Source organism: Miscanthus floridulus, chromosome 9, assembly GCF_019320115.1.
Source record: "Miscanthus floridulus cultivar M001 chromosome 9, ASM1932011v1, whole genome shotgun sequence".
NCBI lineage: Eukaryota > Viridiplantae > Streptophyta > Magnoliopsida > Poales > Poaceae > Miscanthus > Miscanthus floridulus.
Genome location: NC_089588.1, coordinates 103,724,417 through 103,747,184, shown reverse-complemented (window position 1 = coordinate 103,747,184; position 22,768 = coordinate 103,724,417). Strand labels below are relative to the sequence as shown.

At 46.5% G+C, this 22,768-nt stretch overlaps 1 protein-coding gene across 1 annotated transcript; it reads right to left on the bottom strand.

Annotated features, from left to right (window-relative positions):
* Positions 1 to 16,493: 16,493 nt before the first annotated feature.
* Positions 16,494 to 17,491, bottom strand: LOC136480468 (uncharacterized mitochondrial protein AtMg00810-like). The gene is made up of 2 exons (XM_066477998.1): positions 17,066 to 17,491; positions 16,494 to 16,538 (listed from the first exon to the last, which is right to left on the bottom strand). Exons 1-2 carry the CDS (start codon positions 17,489 to 17,491, stop codon positions 16,494 to 16,496), a joined length of 471 nt encoding a protein of 156 aa, XP_066334095.1.
* Positions 17,492 to 22,768: the final 5,277 nt, after the last annotated feature.

Below are 22,768 nucleotides of genomic sequence, written 5' to 3'. Positions count from 1 at the left end.
AGAGCCGATATGAAAGGAGATCGACTAAATAGTCGATTCCAGCATATTCATGAGAATAAATCGGTTAAAGCTCATTGGGCTATATAAGAAGAATCGATTATCATTCAGGATAAATGTCATTACTTGAACAAATATTAATCAATAGGCAATAAGATGTCAATAATGATTGGTTTATGCTAAGCCAATGATTACAGGTAATCCGAACCCCTTTTATATAAAGAAACAATTCAACACCACTCAACCGTTTAATAAAGGTAAACCTAATGAACATGTTAGATCTCATCTATTACTATGACCAGTGGGGCATGAGGCCAGAATCATGTAGGCCGTAAGAAATAACAATATACTCGATGACCCTAACTCATTACTAATATCAGTGGGGCATGAGGCAGAATCATGCAGGTCGTAATACAATAATAAGATCATGGGGCTAACATGTCTTTCAACCTATCTTTACTTCAACGGTCTCATGATGTGAACTGTTCATGAAAGCACTCAATATCGGCTAAAACAGTTGATTCAGGCATAACGCACAATTAAAGTCATGCCTTATCTGGAATAGATCTATCAAATAACGATCCCCACTCCACGGTGCTAACAGTGGTGTGTGAGGCAGAATCACACAGGCCGTGATAACGGGCCATGGAACAGTTCTTGTTAGCCAATAAATCTGCTCAAGACACAACATGCTTTAACCGCACGCTATGCACGATCAAGATTGACGTAAAACAGCCGATAAAACATAACTCATCGTTTAATGTATAGATTAGATCAGTTTAAGATTAACAAATGATGGGCTAAACAAGATATAAGGCCGATCTACAATCCTAATCGGGCAGAGTGATATTGCTATAATTTAGATAAATAATGAAGGCAATAAGCAACATCGGTAACTTAATGAATCTACTAGAGACTGCCATTCTAAGGTAGAGCCGATAACTTGACCTTGATCTAGTTCATTCAGTGGGGGTCAATCGGATCGGTGCAGCCATACTTGAACTAGGCAAGAATCGATAACTAACTTATACTAGAGTCGCAGTGGAGGTCGACCGGATCGATGCAGCCGTACGAATAGAGGTATAAGCCATGACGGTACTTACAACAAGCAGTGGAGGTCGATCAGATCGATGCAGCCGTACTTGCTGAAGAACTCGCCGAGATCTACTCTACTCCTACTCCTAAGGGTGGCTGGAGCCGAAAAAGTAAATGACTTGTATATTGGATTGATTGTTGTATTTTACAATAGCCGGGGTTTGATATTTATACCCGGAGTCTAAACATGAATTCTACTCGATCACGATTCATTACAATCTTCGACATAAAAGAAAACATTCCTAATTTAAGATAATTTGGACTCTAATCTTTCCCTTTTTGTAGAGTCCAACATGTCTCGTCCTGGCGCCGATTATAGCCTTTGTCGTTAACTGCTGGCATTATCTGAAGAAAGCCGATTTCGGTGCTGCATTCGAATCAGCTAGGTTCCGATCTACACGCAATTGATTCCTTGATGACCTAATCTTGGGAGCCTTCAAGTCCCTGTGACTCTCCTTCCAAATTTTGGTGTAAACACATGCCCCCCAATTTTGGGATAAAAGTAATTTTATTCCAAAATTATCACGTGTGTATCCCCGATAGGTCCGTAGTCACAGGTAGAGAATCTTGATCTGGGGTCTACTGTTTGTCGATGTCCATACCAGCTCATGAGCCCATGCTTCAAACTTTTATGAGAGCATCATTGCTTCACGGGCACTTGGATTCATCCTTCCAGGTCGGCTATAAAATGTTTATCCGACCCTGGCGAGAGCAACTCAACAATTTAGCCATGTCTCTCTTCTACCTGTCCTCCTCGAGTACCCCTGACTCTGCTGGACCCTCCATGGTCTATTCTCTTGCTATGAAGATCTTAAGCGGTTAGAAGAATTCTTGTGCACAGGGTGATTGTGTCGCTCATTCTAGCGCCTTGTCGAGCAAGAGGATAAGCTATTGTGGTTAGAAGAATTCTTGTGATATCGCCTGAGTCTTCTCTCCATGTTCGCAAAGCTGTTCTAGTGTTTGCAAGGGCTAAAATGTGAGGACACCTTCCCCTTGTTTGTTCCACTAAACGCCCACCGAGAAAGCCACAGGCTTCTTTCCCATAGTTCCTCGATTTACCGAGAAATCGGCTAAGCATATGTTAGGCGGGCGATTTTTCCTCCTCTCGGGCACAATTTTATCGATAGGCCGATGTTGATTTGGTTCACGATGACCTTCTACCTTGTGGGGGCCTAAACTCCCTTTAATCCAAAGAAGCCTTGATAGGTTGATCTCTAGTCAACGTAAAATCTTCGAATCCATTTCATGACATTTTGTAATTTGGGGAGGCAATAACTTCGAATATGTTATCTCTTTGTTATACATGCCCTAAATTCCTAGGGTGTCGTTCTGCTCCCATTTCTGATTCCAATTCCACACCCCCGATGAAATCTATCCCCTCGCCTTCCTGGGCTATATATATACGGGCCACGGCCGTGGATTGAACAACAACCCACTTCGTCTCAAACTTTCTGCATCCTTAGTGTAGCTTCTGCTTTTCCATAGGTTTGAGATCATGGAGAACAAGCAAGAGGTCTACTGAGGAGGCCCTCGATGTATCTGCATCATCGCGCCAGCACATCCACCATCAAGAGGGTGTAACTTGCGATGCTCCTGTCGTCCCAGAGCAGAGGGCCGACTCTGCTCAGCCTTTGGGGTCATCCTCAGCACCAATTTGTCGCCAGCTCCCCTGCTATCTGAGGAGGCCGAGAGATAACGATGACCTGATCGCTTCCATTGATCGGACCGGCGAGAAACTTGCCGACTGCCTCTCTATTGCGGAGTCAGCTCTGGCCATAGTTCAGGGCCGATCACCTCCTGAGGCCAACCCGGAGTAGGAGAGGCTGGCCAAGGCTGAAGCCAGAATTCCTGGTGAGACATTTACCATAATTTTCTTTTTCTTCTTAACTTTTATTCTCTGAGATCTTGCTCACCTCTTCTTTAAATCCTTTAGATCTATCGGCTCAGTTGGAAAGCCTTTGTTTGGCTGTGGACCATGCGGCAGGATCCAGTCAATGCCAGGGGCACCGTTCTGGTGGCTCGCTTGCATGACATCCCGAACCGCGTTAGAGAAGTCGCTCTTCATGGCGTTCGTCATGATGCTGCCATGGCGTTGGCTGCTGCGCAAGTTCACTCCGGCCATGATCTTCAGGCTTCTTCCTCATGGAGCTCCAGTCATCGGATACCCCAGGGATTACGAGCGACTGGTTGAGGATTTCTTCGACGCCGCCAATTCTATAGCCCTGACCTCCTAGGCCGATGATATAGTAAACAAAGTGTTTTCTGATCTGTAGCTTGTAATAAGTGATATCAGTAAACAACTCCTTCAGTCTCCAATGATTTTTACTTCATGCATCACTTTGCTCGTGTTTGCCTTGGTCCTGCAGGTGGTACACATTGTACCGGCTTTTATCCTTCTGGGCTTATCTTTGCACTAGAAGCGATACCCTTCTGGTATCGGCTATTAGAGCTGACAGCTGAGCAACTTGGCTATCAAGTGTTAATCCAAACGTTAGGGTAATATTCCTTTAAATATTTCCCATTTGATTGCTCTGCCAAATTCCTCTTCTCCTCTCGGTGTCTCCAAAATGTAAATATTACCAGGCGCACAATGTTTGATCCAATGAGGTTTCCCCCGATTAGGCGACTATACCGGCTATCTTGCTCTTGGCCATCAAGGGTGATCCATCCCTAGCTTTTCTAGAGTCTTATTGCCATCGACCGTCATAAGTACATCCTCGAGAGCATCCCTGGATTAACCGAAGAAGGCAAACAACAGATAGCGGGAGTTGATGCTATTCAGCCAGAAATGTTGAGAGCGATCCATGATGTTCCAGACTTGAAATCTACATGTCAACGTGTATCTTGTGTAGAATTGATCATATTCTCCGTTATTTAATTACGCTTCTTGTTTCGGCTAAAGAGCCGATTTGATATAGCCGATCTCAGCCTTCTAATCTTAATCCAATCAAGTCTGAGAACACGGCTTTACTAAGAGAACCCTTTGATTTCCTGCCTTCAGTTGCTCAACGCCGTATTCCTATCGACATTAGTGAAGTGGCGCTCTGCCTTCTATTAATTGAGGTTGCCTTTTGCGCGTTCCGAGGCATCCGCCTCTTCACTTTAGGTCCTCAAATACCAGTCGGTGGCTTCGGCCTCGAACACATCTCTACTCACAATTGTTCCTTTGTTCTTCTTCGCCTGCTGAAACCCAATAGCAGTTTTCCTTCTCCCTTTCATAGATCCAATCATCCCTCACGGTCGGCGAAGACAACCGAGGCAAGCGCGCGGCGGAGGAAATCCTGGAGGAGAACATGCCGATGAACCAGCGTCTCCGACGCATGAGGTGAGATTGACATTTCTTGTTTATGATGATGAACATTTCTCACTCGCCTACAGGTTTGTTGTGAATGATAGTCTCCGTCCTCTTCCTAGGGCCGGCGGGCCTTCTGACACCGCATCTTCTATGCCGGCCTCGTCATCGGATTCTTTCGACTCCTACAATGGCGACGACACCCGACGCTACCTTCATGAGTGGAGGATGGTTCAGAATCATTATTCCGAGGCAACATGGGAGAACGGCCAACTGGAGATTCTCCTCAGGGTCTCTCAGGCCGCCCTTCACGCGGCTGAGGAGGAGGCCAGCGCCGTCCGAGCGCGGCTGGCCGAGTCTGACACCATGGTGGCGGGTAAGATAAATTCCAAGAACGCCTCATTCTGATTTCCATTATCTCTATCTTGATAATCTTTTGTTCCTGTGACTATCAGCCCTAATGGTGCAGTTGGAGTCTCTCAAACTGGCGGCGAACGCGGACACCGTCAATGCGCGGGGTTCCCTCATTGACTCTCGTCTCCAAGACATCCCAGCCCATGTCCAGGAGATTGTCCTTCACGACGTTCGTCACGGCGCGGTGGTGGCGCTGACCGTGGCACAAGTCCAAACTAGGTACGAGATCCATACCATGGAGACTGGTTCCCAATGGGTGATGGCCCTGAGGAGCATGAGGACTTGCTTGAAGAATTTGTCATGGCAGCGAAGGCCATAGTAGACATCACATCTGCCTAGGATGTGGTGAACAAGATCTTTGATTAGATTGTATCTAGGGTAATCTGATGAACAAAGACTTCTGTTCTTTTCATGTATGCGCCTTAGTGCAATGCCCTTGCACATGACTGTTTTTGCTTTTTATTTTTGCTTTATAGGCGATACATATCGTATTGGCTTTTATTGTCTTTGAAGATTTTCATTTCATTTTTTTCTGAACTAGAGGTGATACCCTCCTGGTACCGGCTGTTAGAGCCGAGAACAAATCAGCTATCAAATGTTGACCAGATGTTAGGATAACATTCCGTAGAACTTTTCATATCAAAGGTCGAACGATTAATCAACCCAGGTCAAGCATCCTATTAAGCGAAACAGAACTTCTTCAAGGAATCCATTAATCCTGAACAGCGCTTACACTTTGACTTAGCATTCACATACATCGGCCTAAACCCATACTCAGAACTAATGCTTGTTTTCCTTTATTCCAATGGCCAACGTGAAGCCATGATTTTTCTATTAAAACAAACTCTCAGAGCCGATTGCTTGCATCGGCTGTTGGCTTTCATTGCTGATCTTAATGAAGCCTCCTTCCCATGACTTGCCAGAAAAACATTCGAAGTCTCCTAGTTGCCAAAAGACTGGATCGGCTGTTGCGATGCTCACGAACTCATCAGCGTGAACCAGTTCGACATCATCTCCATGCCATTGAATCAAACATTGATGCATGGTCGATGGTATACATCAATTCGCATGAATCCAATCACGACCGAGGAGCAAACTGTATGACCCTTTTCCATCGATGACGAAGAATGTGGTGAGCAGAGTCTTGCTTCCAATTGTTAGTTCGACGTTTATTGCCCCCCGGGTCTTAGACGTATTACCTCCAAAGTCCTTAAGCATCATATCAGTCTCCATCAGATCTCCTGGTCCTTTGCCAAGCTTACGAAAAAGTGGTGTAAGGCATGAAATTAACAGAAGCACCTCTGTCCACCAACATCTTATTCATCGGCTTCCCATCAACAAGGCCTTTCATATATAATGCTTTCAAGTGCCGATGCTTTGACTGGTTTGTCAAATATTGCTTGTTGTACAACTGTTAACTTGGCAACTATCCCCTCATACTCCGATTCATTGAAATCTGAATAAACTTCTTGATCTACTGGAGCTCTAAATTCCGATGGCAACAGAAAAGCCATTTGGATATTAGCCGATGGTTGCTTTCTATCGGCTGTTTGCTTGGTATGCCATACTTGAGGTTTATCGGATGCTGAGCCTGTTCCATCTCTTTATTCCTTAGGCATTGCACCCTTCTCTTCTGGCTTCTTGTTAAACCTCCTGGGCACCACTGGTCTTCCTACCAAACATATTCTCTTTCATTGTCTTCTTTTCCGTAATCAGCCTAGTCTTGGTTAACAACTCGCTTTCCAAGCCGATCATGAACACTTTTATTTTTTAAGCACCGATCCATGTTACTATGATGATATGCATCTTGAGCATAGATAGACCAACGGTTAGTTTGAGACTGTCTATACTCCCGATATTGATTGCTACATCTTGGACAGTCATGCCTGGTAGGCAACTTCAAACCTTTATTCCAGCAATGTCTAAAGAAAGGACAATTCCAATGTAATTCGGCTTGTTTTCTTTCATACCTCTCTTCTTTTAGTTGGTGCTGGTACGCTTGATCTTTTAACCAACACAGATACTCCTTTTCCTTCTATCGTTGCCATTTATTCAACATAATCCGAGATGTGACCCGCGGCTTTGTTGTCTCTGTTTTTGACGTCTCCCCCTGCTCATATCAGTTTTTTTGCTCGGCACAACGTCTTCTAATCTCTCTGTACTCGTCAGCCGATATTTGCATCTTGGGATCGACTGTTCTAGCTTCTTTGGATTTGGTTGATGTTAGGACTTTAGTTTTTCCTCTAAATAGCGCAGCATCAACCATGTTTTGATCTCTTGGGAAAGGATTATCATCAACTTTCATTTTCCGAGGCGTATCAAATTTGAGCCTCCCCTGCTGAATGGCCCTCTGTATATGCTGTCGAAAAATTCTACATTCGTTGGTGGAATGAGAAGTAGCATTATGGAACTTGCAGAACTTCTTATTCTTCAATTGATCAGGGGGAAATATGACATGACCATCGGGCAACTTGATCTGGCCTTTCTCAAGTAAGAAATCAAAGAGGTTGTCTGATTTGGTGACATCAAAGTCATAGCTCTCCTCAACTCCTCTTCCCCAAGGATTTGGCACCATCACTGTCTTTTTCCCACAATTCCATTTATCCGCAGCAACCTCTTCTTCTTCATCTTCATAGTCATCATCGACTGAGTATGGATCATAAGCTTCGGCTACTGTGGTATTCTTCTGAAACCGGATATCTCTGCGCATACTCTAGAACTGGCTATTGAGCACTGCTACTCATTGAGCCAATTGACCCAAGTTGTCAAATTCTTATCCCAGCAGCTTTTCTTTCCACATTGGCAGCATTCCTTGAACAGCTAAAGCAGCTAGTTGATCATCGGCCAAGTTTAAGGAGAAGCACAAGTTCCTGATTTCTCGGAACCTCTAAAGAAATTCATTGCCTGATTCATTAGTCTTTTATCTTATAGTTGTCAGATCAGTAATCTTCTTTTCTCCGGTCCTAGTGTAAAAATATGTATGAATCTTCTTCTCCAGGTCAGCCCAATTGGTAATGGAATTGACTGACAATGATGAAAACCAAGTGAAGGCTAGCCCTGATAAGGATAGAGAGAAGAAACGAACTCGATGGGCATCCTCAACTGACGCTTCGCCCAATTGTGTAAGATACCGACTAATATGTTCTATCATGCTTGTACTGTCTTGTCCAGTGAACTTAGCAAATTCTGAGAGCCTATAATTTGTAGGAAGAGCGACCAAATCATACCATTCTGGATAAGGACGTTTGTATGAAAAGGTCAGCCCTTTTGGTTTTAGACCGAACTGATTCTTCATCATCTCGGTCACCCTTCGCAATAATTCATTAGCTTGCGGATTTGGATTCCTCTGCACCTGCTGACCCATCTATGGATTTAAATCTTGCATGCCTTGATATCCTAGATTTGGCATCATGTGGAGGGTGTTATAATCTGTGCCATAGTGATACCCTTGTGGAATCTCAATCTGTTGGGTCCTTTGCTGGCTTACTGCTTGAAGTCTCTGATTGTAGACATAAGGATCTATATCTCTACGGATTCTTTGAATTGATGGTGCTATTTTTTGAGCCGACGATGGTATGTGGCCTGATGTGCCAAAATTGATCACCTAGTTCTGACTTTGCCCCACCGGCTATTGCACATGTTGTACTAGCGGTCTAGGATTGTACTATATCTGATTCGTAGTAGTTCCTTGAGCCTGTTTAGATGAACCCTGAACTGCCTGGACATCACCATTACCAACTGGTGCTGCTTCTTGATGGCTAGGGCCGACTTGATTGGTCCCTTGGGTCGACAGATCTGGAATATTGTAATAAGTCAGTCCGCCTTGACCAACTGGAAATCCATGAATCGCCTCTCTCATGGTGTTGTGGAATATGTCCACGAAAGCTTCGTTATCGCTTGATATGGCATCATGAACAGATTTGTCTACAACTTTTTTAAAGAAACGCCTGTCTGCATCTTCAGTTGTATCTGTCTGCCCGTGTAGCAGAACTCTTGGTAGTGGAAATTTTTGAACAATTGTGTTGTCACGTGTTTTGGTGTAGGACAACAAACATTTGTTCTGAAACTCTTCTGTAGCTTTGCTGATGATACCCTTATCCCCATCAGGTAGATCTTTATAATGCAGCATAAGGATGTCGTTGTTGTTGTGAATCGCCATGACGATTGTGGGGTCCCACCGGGCGTGCCAGAAACATGTGTCAACAAAGAATTTTGGTCCCGTACCGAGGACACACGCAGCAAGCCTGAAGGGTCTGCTCGATGGAGTTGTAGATCCGCCTAGCTTCAGCGTAGGGATGGTCGATCTCGCGCACTCCTCCTGAGACATGCCAGTCAATTTAACCCTGTAATTGATAAGGAGAGAAAGTTTATCAGTAATTAAGGGTGGAACTTGCCGGTGTTGCCAGATAGTCCCGAATGTGCGGCTCTAAGAGCCGATATGAAAGGAGATCGACTAAACAGTCGATTCTAGAATATTCATGAGAATAAATCGGTTAAAGCTCATTGGGTTATATAAGAAGAATCGGTTATCATTCAGGATAAATGTCATTATTTGAACAAATATTAATCAATGTCAATAAGATGTCAACAATGATTGGTTTATGCCAAGCCAATGATTACAGGTAACCGAACCCCTTTTTATATAAAGAAACAATTCAACACCACTCAACCATTTAATAAAGGTAAACCCAATGAACATGTTAGATCTCATCTATCACTATGACCAGTGGGGCATGAGGCAGAATCATGCAGGCCGTAGAAATAACAATAGACTCGATGACCCTAACTCATTACTAATATCAGTGGGGCATGAGGCAGAATCATGCAGGCCAGTAATACAATAATAAGATCATGGGGCTAACATATCTTTCAACCTATCTTTACTTCAACGGTCTCGTGACTGCGAACTAGTTCAGTGAAAGCACTCGATATCGGCTAAAACAACTGATTCAGGCATAACGCACAGTTAAAGTCATGCCTTATCCGGAATAGATCTATCAAATAACGATCCCCACTCCACGGTGCTAACAGTGGGGTGTGAGGCAGAATAACACAGGCCATGATAATGGGCCATGGAACGGTTCTCGCTAGCCAATAAATCTACTCAAGACGCAACATGCTTTAACCGCATGCTATGCACGATCAAGATTGACGTAAAACAGCCGATAAAACATAATCTCAGTCGTTTAATGTAGATTAGATCAGTTTCAGATTAACAAACAATGGGCTAAACGAGATATAAGGCCGATCTAGATCAATCCTAATCGGGCAGAGTGATATTGCTGTAATTTAGATAAATAATGAAGGCAATAAGCAACATCGGTAACTTAATGAATCTACCAGAGACTGCCATTCTAAGGTAGAGCTGATAACTTGACCTTGATCTAGTTCATGCAGTGGGGGTCGACTGGATCGATGCAGCCATACTTGAACTAGGCAAGAATCGATAACTAACTTATACTAGAGTCGCAGTGGAGGTCGACTGGATCGATGCAGCCGTATGAACAGAGGTATAAGCCATGACGGTACTTACAACAAGCAGTGGAGGTCGACTGGATCGATGCAGCCGTACTTGCTAAAGAACTCACCGAGATCTACTCTACTCCTACTCCTAAGGGTGGCCGGAGCCAAAAAAGTAAATGACTTGTATATTGGATTGATTGTTGTCTTTTACAATAGCCAGGGTTTGATATTTATACCCGAAGTATAAACATGAATTCTTTTCGATCACGATTTGTTACAATCTTAGGCATAAAAGAAAACATTCCTAATTTAAGATAACTTAGACTCTAATCTTTCCCTTTTTGTAGAGTCCAACATGTCTCGTCCTGGCACCGATTATAGCCTTTGTCGTTAACTGCTAGCGTTATCTGAAGAAAGCCGATTCTGGTGCTGCATTCGAATTAGCTAATTCCAATCTACACGCAATCGATTCCCTGCTGACATGATCTTGGGGGCTTTTGAGTCCCTGCGACTCTCCTTCTAAATTTTGGTGTAAACACTACTATATGCAAGCTAGGTATGTACCACTTCAACAAATACATGGACAAAGCTCCTTATAGAGTACCTATTCAAAGTGGGTATGAATGGACTGTTAGAACACTAGGAATCAGGACACAGTGTTACAACATGTTTAGGATGCATAGGGATGTGTTTTCTAGCCTTCATAATGTTCTTGTAGAGAGGTATGGTCTGAAGTCCACTAGAAAAATGACTTCTGTAGAGGCTCTTGCAATGTTTTTATGGATGTGTGGTGGTCAACAGTCTATGAGACAAGCAGATAATAGGTTTGAGAGATCACTGGAGACATCTAGTAGGAAGTTTGATAAAGTGTTTGAATGTGTGGTGAAGCTAGCTACTGATATAATTAGGCCTAGGGATCCTGAGTTTTGAACTGTGCATCAAAGGATGAGATCTGCTCGGTTTTCTCCATACTTTGATAATTGTATTGGAGCCATAGATGGGACACATGTGCCTATAACTATGCCAAATAAAAAGGTAGTTCAGTACATGGGAAGAAAAGGAATCACAACTCAGAATGTATTGGCCATTTGTGACTTTGATATGAGGTTCACTTCTGTGGTGGCTGGATGGCCTGGCTCGGTACATGATATGAGGGTGTTCAATGATGCACTTGAGAAGTACAGTGGCAAGTTTCCATATCCACCTAAAGGTATACATGTGCTCTATGGTTTTTCGTTGTCCTAGTTGGGTAATTTGGCATGATACTGATACAATGATAGTGTTGTGTAGAGAAATTTTATTTTGTTGATTCAGGATACCCAAACCGATCGAGTTATCTTGCACTTTACAAGTCTACCAAGTATCATGTCCCTGAATGGAGGCAAGGACCTAGCCCAAGGGGTAAAAAAGAGCTGTTTAACTATGCACCTTCTTCACATGGAAATGTCATAGAGAGATCTTTTGGAGTTCTTAAGATGAAGTGGAGGATTTTGTTGGATTTACCAAATTTTCCAATGGCCAAGCAAAGCAAAATAATTATGGCATGCATGGCACTACATAATTTGGTAGCACCCGGTTTTAAGAACAAAACCAGATACGCACCATATGTGAGCCCAGGAAGTCAAACCTCACATATAGCTACAAATAAGGGTAATATCAATAGACAATGCTTAAATACATAGCGTATTAGTATAAAGAATATAACCTCAGACAGCAAACAGCGGAAAGACAACTCCGTTCTTTGGGTGAAGACTCTAATTCCACAGGGACAACTGACTGGTTGATCACAAGCCTAACTCCTCTAAACTCTAGCAATCTGGTACCCATTCGGGATTTTTATCCAAATAATTGAAAAATAAAGCAAGCATAAGTACATGTCGTACTTAACAAATATAACATGGGGTTCATGAGGCTCCAAAGGCTGACACTGGTTTAACTGCGATTACCTTTTAATGAGTCATCTTTTAGCAATTGGGTGGCAACAAGTTTATTCACAAGCCCATATAAACACATGATCAGGTAAACATGAATAATGAATAGCATAAACAATTAACCATTAGTGAGCATCTTCATCATCCATATCATTAGTGTTCATCATCATTAACCATTAGTGATCATCTATTACATAAGGGTTCCAAGGCCGCTCGTGACCGTGAGCACGGCTGATATACCAGTTTTACACTCTGCAGAGGTTGTACACTTTCACTATGAGTCGTGATTTACCCTTTTGCCCGAGGTAGCTAATCTCTTGACCCACTTCCAAGGAATGTCGATAGGGTTCACTATGAAGCCTTTCAAAGGTTCGTCTAACAAGTTAGGGACGTTAGGTTTCCCCATTAGTAAGCATGAGCCCCCCCTCCAAGGAGTGACTAACAAAATACAAAGAAACCAAAGTGCACCCTATTGGCAGGTCGAGATCATACAAACCAGAGCCCCTCTTGAGGCATAAAGGTAACCACTAACAAGCTAGAAAAAGGTCCTCATACTGAGCTAAAGCCAGAGCCATATAGGCCTCACAGCTGTACTGTAAGTCCCGGATGATCACTTACAGATAAGTCCTTAGGGAGAGGAATCTAGAGCACCATAAAAATAGCCCAATGCTCTAGCCCCCTGGTTCTATGTTGCTAAAAACATCTTTTAATGTTTATTGCATATACCATTAGTCAACTTACAAGATCATGGTTGTTGTTGAGCACTAGCAAAGCTACCCAATGCAATAACCCAAAGGTGTTAAGGTACAAGTACAGAGTACTAGGAAATCCTTAGTGGCAGTCAAGGTAGACACATGCAGTATGAATTAAATGATTAAAGGTGTATAGGACAACAAGGAAGATCCCATGCTATACTCGCCTTAAAACACTGATCCTTCGGTAAGCTTTAATCTTCAATATTCTTTTTCTTCATCTTCTTCTTCTTCTTGATCACCACGTATATCTCATCGACTGGACGTAATCATAAAGCACCACACAAGCATCCATACAATCATACACGAAGAAACAATAGAACTAAATTAGAACAGTACACCAATCATAGAAAAATAAGTAAAAGAGTTTAAAACACGATTCTACGCATCGCTATGAACACACAGACACTAGAGACATGCTAATCGGAGCTATGGTTGAAAAGATACACCTACCGAGAGATCTACTTATAAAAAAAATATAAAGCTATTAGCTTCATGTGTTTTAACTATATAAAAGCTTATATTAATTGAATTACGTCAAATTTAGATTTGAATTATAAAACTAAAGTAAAACAAATCATATTTTATTTATAAAATCCAGTTGCATAATTATTAATCAACATATGATTTAAACCATAAAATTTCAGAAATAGTAATATGATAAACAATGTTACTAACGTGTAGATCTCGTTGCAATGAATCTAGCACAACTTGAACGGGTCAATTCGGAGCTAAAACGAAGAAGATATGAATTAAACAAGATTTCTTTTAGTAAAATAATAGATTAAACCTAACCTCGAATTTTAAAAGTTGAAAACACATCTAATATAAACATGTAGACAACGTAAATACGAACCTAACGCAAGTTGAACGGGTCAAATCAGAGTTAAAACGGAGATTTTATGGCTAAAACAAAATCAGTGACAAATCTATAAATAGATGAAAACGTATTTTTGATCTAAACCGAAGAAACTACGCTTTCAAAAGAAGAAAACGTAATATGGTAAGACGCCATGGACTGCAGGTTAAGATCTAATTAATTGTAAGGGGGGTCTTTGCAAATCTCGCAGCGAACGGGTATCCTTCGATATGAGCCGTCGGATTAGATGCGGGTGGCTGAGATTGGACCGGGTGGATGAGAGGTGACGCGCGGCGAACAACGACGTGCTCCACGGTGGCTCCATGGCCGGCGATTGACAAAGCAAAAGCACGAGAAGATGGAGAATACGACGGCGAACACGACTAGATGAATTACCTCGGCGTGAAGCGACGATGGGCAGCGCGGCGCTCAGCGAGGCGGACAGTAATGGCAGCGGCTAAGGCTAGGCAGCGACGCGGCGTCTCGGCGAGGATGGCTACGGCGCTGGAGATTGGATTGGGAGGCACGGGCACGGGGCATCCGGTTTTTATGAGGCGGGGACGGCTTGGGCGACACGGCAATGGACGGCCGCGTAGCGAAGCCGGACACGGAGGTGCGATAGAGTCCGGCTCAGACTCGATCCGAAGGAAGAGGACGACTTTGGCGAGCGGGCCCAGGATGTCAGCAACACAGAGAGGGGGAACACGCGGGCGCAGCTGGACCGGCCTGTGGGCTTGCTGTGCTGGGCCGTCGCGGAAGGAAAGAACGGCCCGACGCTGCTGCTGGGCTGCAAGCGGGAAAAGCGGGGCGCGGGAGGGACTGGGCCGGTGCTGGAAGGCAGGCCGAATAGGGAGAGAGGGAAAGGTTTTTCTTTTTCCTTTTCTTTTCTAATTTTCAAATCAATTTTAAAATGCAAATTCAAATCAATTTGAAGTTTGATTTCAAATCACACCACTCAAAAATTAATATGCAGCAGCACGAATGCACACACATGATTGTAAACCTATATTTGATTTTATTTTTATAAAAATTATTATTTTCCGAAATTCAAATGCTCACAAAAATGCATAATTAAGTCTATTTCAAAATTATGCAAATTCTAGGGTGTTACAATTTTATTAGACAGAGTGGTATGATGGATGACCTCTTTGACTTGTGTGATCAAGATGAAAACTATGATCAAACGATGAAGCAACTTCTTCTGCAGCAAATAGAACCAATAGATGTCATGGGGACGAAGATCAACGCATGAATCAATTTAGTGATTGAATTGCTGAAGGTTTGTTTAGTAGGTCATAGCTGTGCAGACTGAAATAATTTGTAATAATGAAGAATTTTGTACCCGTGGCTTGTAATAACGATTTGAACAATTTTTGTGAGTTAACTTGTTTCTGTTGAGGCAGAGAGCAGAGCAGCGAGGACAGCAGCGCGCGGCCATTAAATGGTTTTTAGCGCCAAAAACAGAGGGGCAGGGGTTAGCTTTAATTAGGGGTGTTTTGGTCATTCTACAGTGCCCGTTGTCAGGTTTAGCTCTGTTTAGCAGCCCAAACCAAACAGGGGTTGCTAAAAATTAGCAGCTACTTTAGCTGGCTAGAAATTAGCAGCTTTCAACCAAACAGGCCCTAAGTTGGTATCGTGTTCGGAATAGGGATAGTAAAGTTCGTTAGTTTTGATTAGATATACGGACTAAATTTATCCTTAAAACTTTTAATTCATACATATGTAATACTTATGTAAGATTCTAGAATATATATAAGGAAAGGCAACTACTAATGTAGACAGGTTAATATATACGTAGTATAGGCTGGTGCATTTATAAGGGGAAGCAACTACTAGTAGGATCGAATTAGGAGACCAGCTTAACCCTGAAAGGAAACGAAGAGGCATACGAGCGACGAACCCGAGAGACTGTTGACGAAATGATTTATCCACAAATAAACCTATTCGCACTAAGACGTCAAACGCCCACTCTTTGGGTGAACTCCTGTCTCCTATACAGAGGGGTATATTATATGATTGATACCACAGTGTACCATGCCGATTATATTATTCTGCAATTCACTCTTGGCCTAACATGTTCCGGTTGTTTTTGGGAAGGACTTCGCAGGGATGCTTTTCATCGGGAGAGCAAGAGCATCTCTCGCCAACAGCTATCGCCAGCTCATGACCCGCCGTTCGACAAGATGAGCTTAATTACCCAGGAGTATATTATTATGTTTAGGGACTTTATTAATCCTAGGGCGGTGTGCACCTCGATGACCTTCAACTCAACCCTGCCCAGCTTGACCTCCTGAGTGTTCCCGCAGGATCACCGGCTCAGGTGAGTTGACCACTCATCAGTCTTGCCGAGCACCTGCTAGTGTTGCTGAGCACCCACTAGCCGTGCCGACCACGAACAAGCGTTGTCCGTCCACACACACTATGGCTAGAGTTTGAAGAAGAGGGAGAACAGAGCATACACACAGTACAGGCACCAACGTTGGCCGAAGCCTGTATAGGAAATGATAAATCTGAACTCTTTTTACTGAGTTGTCGTGGCAGTCTATTTATACACCTCTATCCATCTAGTCTTAGTACAGCTGTCATGCTATAACAGTAACTAGATAACACAGCAGGGCTGACTCTGCGCCGGCCTCTGCATGTGGCTACAGTGCTGCAGGTGAGCCATTCGGCGCCTGCACCAGCAGCGGCTACAGTATCACAGCAGGAAGCCTTTTCGGCGCCGTCTTCCCCTGCTGTGTGTTCACACAAGATAGCAGTATATTATCTAACAATTCTTTTTCTAATCCTACTGCTAACCCTTATACCCCCTCCATGCCGATCATCTCCTTTAGCTCCGTGAGTCGAAGATGTCTGAGCGGCTTGGGGAGGACGTCCGCGAGTTGCCGACCAGTTTCGACGAACTCAATGATGCTCTGCCCTCCATCGACACAGTCCCTAAGGAAGTGGAACTTCACGTCGATGTGTTTACTCCGGTCGTGCAGAACTGGATTCTTCGCGACGGCGATGGCGGGCTGGTTGTCCACCATCAGTGCTGGTGGGTGAGCTTCCGCACCGGTCAGCTCGCCCAGCAGCTGGTGTAGCCACACAACTTGGCACGCCGCTGTGGTCGCCGCTACATACTCTACCTCGCAAGTAGATAGCGCCACCACCTTCTGTTGCAGCGACAGCCATGAAATTGGAGTTGACCCGAGGAAGACGAGCATGCCAGAGGTGCTCCGTCGTCCGTCGATGTCCCCCCCCTGTCTGCATCGCTGAACACAGTGAGCTGCAGCCTACTCCCGCCGTTCTTGGGAAAGATGATCCCCTGATCCACCGTCCCCTTGACGTAGCGAAGTAGCCACTTCACTGCAGCCCAGTGATCCTCTCTAGGATCCTCCATGAAGCGACTGACGTGGCCCACGGCGAACACAATGTCTGGTCTCGTGTGGGCTAGGTAGCGTAGACCACCGACGATGCTCCGGTAGAGTGTTGCATCCACCTTCGCCATGGTGCTAGCCTTCGTCAGCTTCAGCCGCTGCTCCATCGGAGTCACGCATGGCTTGCACTCAACCATGCCGCTCCACTCCAACAACTTAGAGGCGTACGCACTTTGACCGAGCATGTGTGCCTCCTTCCCCTGTCTCACCTCAATGCCGAGGTAGTAGGAGAGTGTGTCGAGATAGCTCATTTGAAAACGAGCCGCCATCTCACGCTTGAAGCTATTAATGTCCTCCGTGCACGCCGGTGATGATTAAGTCATCCACATACATGCCGACGATGAGCTCCTCCTTCCCTCGTCGCCACGTGTAGAGTGCATGCTCGATTGCGCACCGTGTGAACCTAAGCTCACCTAGCGTGGTGTCAAGCTTGGCGTTCCACGCTCGTGGGGCCTGCCGCAGCCCATAGAGCGCCTTGCGTAGTCAGAGCACCCTATGCTCCTCTCCCTTGATGGCGAAACCTGGAGGTTGCCTGACGAAGACCGTTTTCGCAAGCTCACCATTGAGGAAGGCCGATTTAACGTAAAGGTGATGGATGCGCCAGTCCTTTGCTGCTACCAAGGCTAGTAGCAAACGGACAGACTCCATGCGCGCTACCGGCGCAAAGACTTCCTCGAAGTCGATGCCCTCGTGCTATATAAAGCCTCAAGCCATGAGGCGTGCCATGTGCTTGACAATGGCGCTGTGCTCGTCCCGCTTGACCTTGTACACCCACTTCAGGCTGATCGGATGGCATCCTAGAGGTGGATCAACAAGCTGCCAAGTCTTGTGTTCCTCTATTGCCTTCATCTCCTCTAGCATCGCTCGTCGCCAATTTCCATCGCGCTCGGCCAGCGCGAACATGGGTGGTTCCTTAGCTCTGACAAGTAGCAGCTCTGGGTCATTGAGCAGCCTACCCACCAGGCCTGAGGGCCCTGTGCCGCCGACGATGTTGTCCAGCTATGGAACCGCACCTTCTCACCTTCGTGGTAGGCGTCCACAAACTCAGTGATGTCACTTGGAGGTGAGGCGAACTCGATCAGCATTGATGGAGTTCCCTGTTCCGCTGAAGTGCTCGGCACAGCACCTGGAGTGCTCGGCACAGCACCTGGAGTGCTCGGCACCCCGGATGTAGTGCTCGGCACTACTAATGGACAACTCGTCACTACTCCTACAGTGCTCGGCACGACTGCAGGAGTGCTCAGCCTTAGTCTTGGAGTGGTCGGCACCACTACAAGACGTCTTGGCTCCGCCACGGGAGTGCTCGGCACCCGTCCTGAAGTGGTCACCGCCACTGCAGAACCTCCTGGCACCACACCTGGCATGCTCAGCATCCCTCCAGAAGTGCTCGGCATTCCTCCCGGAGTGCTCAGCATCCCTCCCGAAGTGCTCGGCACTGCCCTAGGAGCGCTCGGCTCTATCGCTGGAGTGGTCGGCACTCCTTTCGGAGTGCTCGGCACCTCTTCCCCAGCATCTCCACTCCCGTGGATGACCAAGTGCTCGACGACGAAGGTGCTGGTGACGCCACCAGCTTCCCCCATGCTCGGATTGCTCCAGTTCCAAGCCGCCTTCTCGTCGAACATGACATCGCACGAGACAAGCACCTTGTCTCCGCGTGGGTCATAGAGCCGGTACGCCTTGGTACCCTTCGCATAGCCCAAGAACACCATCGGTGTGCTCCTGTCCTCCAGCTTGGTGAGGTTTGGCTTCGTCTTCCTGACGTGGCCGATGTAGCCAAATGTCCGGAGGAAGGACACGCTCGGCTTTTGGCCATACCAAGCCTCGAACGGCGTCTTGCCCATCAGGGCCTTGGTCGAAGCGCGGTTGAGGATGAACACCGCAGTGTCATTGCCTCACCCCAAAACCTTGCCGGCATGCCTTTGGCCTTCATCATGGATCGAGCCATGCTGACCACCGTCTGGTTCCGTCGCTCCACCACGCCATTCTGCTGTGGTGAATACGGCACGGTGTGGTGTCGCACCACACCTTGTTCCGCGTAGTACGCAGCGAACTCCACTGAAGTGAATTCGCCACTATGATCAGTCCTCAGCACGTGGAGCTTCTTGCCGCTCTCGGCCTTCGCACGCGTCTTGAACTTCTTGATCGTTGTCGCCGCTTCATCCTTGCTCGTAAGGAGTTGCAGCCACATGTAGCGACTGTAGTCATCCACAAGCAGGAGGAAGTACCGCTGACCACCATTTGTGGATGGTGTGATCGGCCCGCAGAGATCGCCGTGGACGAGCTCGAGAGCACCGTTCGCGCGATATTTGGTCGCCTTTGGGAACAGTAGCCTCCTCTGCTTCTTAGCCAGACAGCTATCACACAGCTCGCCTCCGTGCTTGATGTGGGGTAGCCCTCAGACCATCTTCTCCAACCGACCAAGCGCGTTGAAGCTGAGATGTCCAAACCGGGCATGCCACAACCATGGCTCCTCGTTGTGCCTTGCCGCCAGGCACACCAACTGCTCTACCTTCAAGTCGAGCAGGTACAACCGGTTCAGGGACCTCTTCACCTTGGCAAGAAGTCGCTACTCCCGGTCTCTGATCCTGAGGACTCCGTCCTTGATCAGAACCTCGCTACTGCGCTCATCTAGCCGACCAATGCTGATGATGCCGGAACACAGCTGTGGGATGTAATATACATCCATTAGCATGTGGTGCTCCCCGTTCTGGCACCTAAAGATGATGGTGCCACACCCTCGGATTGCCACCCTTGAGCCATCACCAAACTTCACCGTACCGGTAACATCGTCGTCGAGCTCGGAGAAGGCTTCCTTGGAGCCCGTCATGTGGTTGCTGGCACCGGAGTCTAGTACCACCGCTGCTCCGGGTCAGCGCTCACATGTTCGAGGTGGACTTGGCACATGGTTCGTTGAGGTTGATAGCCTTTAGGTCCTTCCCAGACCCTTCCACCGCCATCACCTCCACCTTCTCCTCGGCCTCGACGTCGTGCAGTGCACAGAACGTCGCCATTAGGATAGTGGCCTCATCCTCATCATCAGCTTGCGTCAGATGAGCCTAAGCCTTCCTCTCTAGCTTGTGATTTGGGCACTACCGTGCCCATTAGCCCATCTTCCCGCAGCGCCGACAGGCGTTGGGGTCGACCTGCTTCTTATTCTCCGAAGAAGCCTTGCCGCGGCGCTTGCCATCGCCACCGTGGCTGGAGGAGGCTACCTTCCCGGAGTTCCTCCGAGCAGCCCACTCCTCTTCTGTCAGCAGCAGTTTGCCGCTATCCTTCATTGCTATCGCCTGCTCCAGGCGCTCGTCCACCGCCCACAGACGGCCTATCACATCCTCAATGGTGAGGGTGGACAAGTCCAGCATCATCTCTATAGAGAGAGCGATCTGGATGTACTTTGCTGGCACGGAGTGGATTTACTTGGAGACCGCCTCCTTTTCATTGATGGTGACGTCGTGGCTCTTCAGCTTGCTGATGAGCGTCTACAGGCAGAGGAAGAAATCCTCTACCGTTTCACCATCCTAGAACTTGAGGTTGGCGTACTCCTGCTTCAGAAGCTAGGTTGTCGCCTTCTTTGCGTGGTCGAAACTGAGACGCATCACCGCAATAGCCTCCCACACCTCCTTAGCAGAGCTCTTCAGCCCCAACAGCTCCCTGTACTCCATCTGTACAGCAGCGAGGATAACCTCCAACGCTGACATATCATCTTCCTCATTGTCGGTGCCCTTGTCAATAGCATTCTAGAGCCGTCGGGCTCTGAGCTTGACCTTCATGGTCACTGACCACTCTCCATAGTTGGTGCGAGATAGTGTCAACCAACTGGTGCCACTGACCTCCCACACCGTATGAACAACGACCTTCGGTCATAGCTAGGCAGCCACAACAGTGCCACTGCTGTCGCCCATCTCCAAACCATTCGTCATCGCCAATGGTTAGTCCGGTGACGGCGCTTGTATGGCTCTGATACCACTTGTTGGCCCACAGGATCACCGACTCAGGTGAGTTGACCACTCACCAGTCTTGCCGAGCACCCGCTAGTATTGCTAAGCACCCACTAGCCGTGCCGACCACGAACAGGCATTGTCCGTCCCCACACGCTATGGCTAGAGGTTGAAGAAGAGGGAGAACAGAGCATCTTCCATACAGGGCTTCGGCCAACGCTGGTGCCTTGTACTGTGTGTGTATGCTCTGTTCTCCCTCTTCTTAAATCTCTAGCCATAGTGTGTGGGGACGGACAACGCCTGTTCGTGGTCGACACGGCTAGTGGGTACTCGGCAACACTAGTGGGTACTCGGCAAGACTGGTGAGTGGTCAACTCACCTGAGCCAGTGATCCTATAGGCCAACACTGAGTACTGAATAGTCAGTGACTACCGAGCCACCAAGATCTGATAGCAGCAGACAGACCGTGAGGAGAGGCGTCGCCGCGCCCGTGGCTCATCGTCGGCAAGCTAGCTGCCTTGGCGTCACCATTGGCCTTAAGCTTGCAGGCTCACCACGTCAGAGGGCTCTAGGCCGTCCGGCGACCTGTAGCTTCAATTCATCAGAGCACCTTCTCACAGTAGGCGATAGGGCACAAAAGGTATGCCATATACACATTTTCATCGGTTTCTCACAGGCTTCGTTTTGAGCATCTAAATTTGGTTTAGTGAAAGCCTTTTGTGCTGCTGTGAGTGTGTTGTCATCAACAATATATATGAATGGTTGAATTTTATTGTTGTTATTCACAGTCGGAACATACATATTATGCAGACATTTATTTGCTGGGTGAGCCCTGGATTTGACAGCATTCACCGATTCAGGTATGACTGAGGGGAAGGCGACGCCGAAAAGGCTCCTTGCTGTGGTACTATAGCCGCTGTAGAGGCAGGCACTACATGAAACTGGATCTTTGCCGAGTGCGTAGAGGTTTGCCGAGTGGCAAAACTCGGGCACTCGGCAAAGAGCCACTTTGCCGAGCGCCAAACCCAGCACTCGGCAAAGGACGCTTTGCCGAGTGCCTGACTCTCGGCAAACATGGGCACTCGGCAAAGAGTGCCAGGGGGCAAACGGCATCCATGGCCGTCACCTTTGCCGAGTGCCTGCCGTTAGGCACTCGGCAAAGAGCTGCCACGTGGCTGGCTCAGGGGCCACCAGGCCGGCTCGCCTTTGCCGAGTGCCACGTGGTCGGCACTCGGCAAAGGACCTCTTTGTCGAGTGCCAGCCCTAGCACTCGGCAAAAAAAATTATTTTTTTTATTTTGGCCGCCAGTTTTATTGTGAAGCATTCCTACAGTACCATGATCAACATGTTCAAATTTGGCACATTTTTAGTACATTTTGCTATATTTTTTCACTTTATTTTGATTTGTTGAATTTTTCCAGAAAATGTAGGTTTGAACTGCGGGTGCATCGAATATTCGATTTGAATGATTCAAAAAATGATATTCTTGTTTTTGAGTGTAAAGTTAGGCCAAATCCAATAACTGACCCAAAATTTCGATCAACGTGTGCACGGGGCAACGCCACCATCTTCCATGTGGGCTGTTTTTTAATTCTAAAAAATGCAAAC

Bases quoted from the DNA above. Each gene is read 5' to 3' on its own strand.
- LOC136480468 (XM_066477998.1), bottom strand. From the start codon at position 17,491: ATGGCGGCTCGTTTTCAAATGAGCTATCTCGACACACTCTCCTACTAC. The intron at 16,539-17,065 runs GTGTTCAGCGAT...GTGAACACACAG, and splicing joins GGAGTAGGCTGCAGCTCACT to CAGGGGAAGACGGCGCCGAA.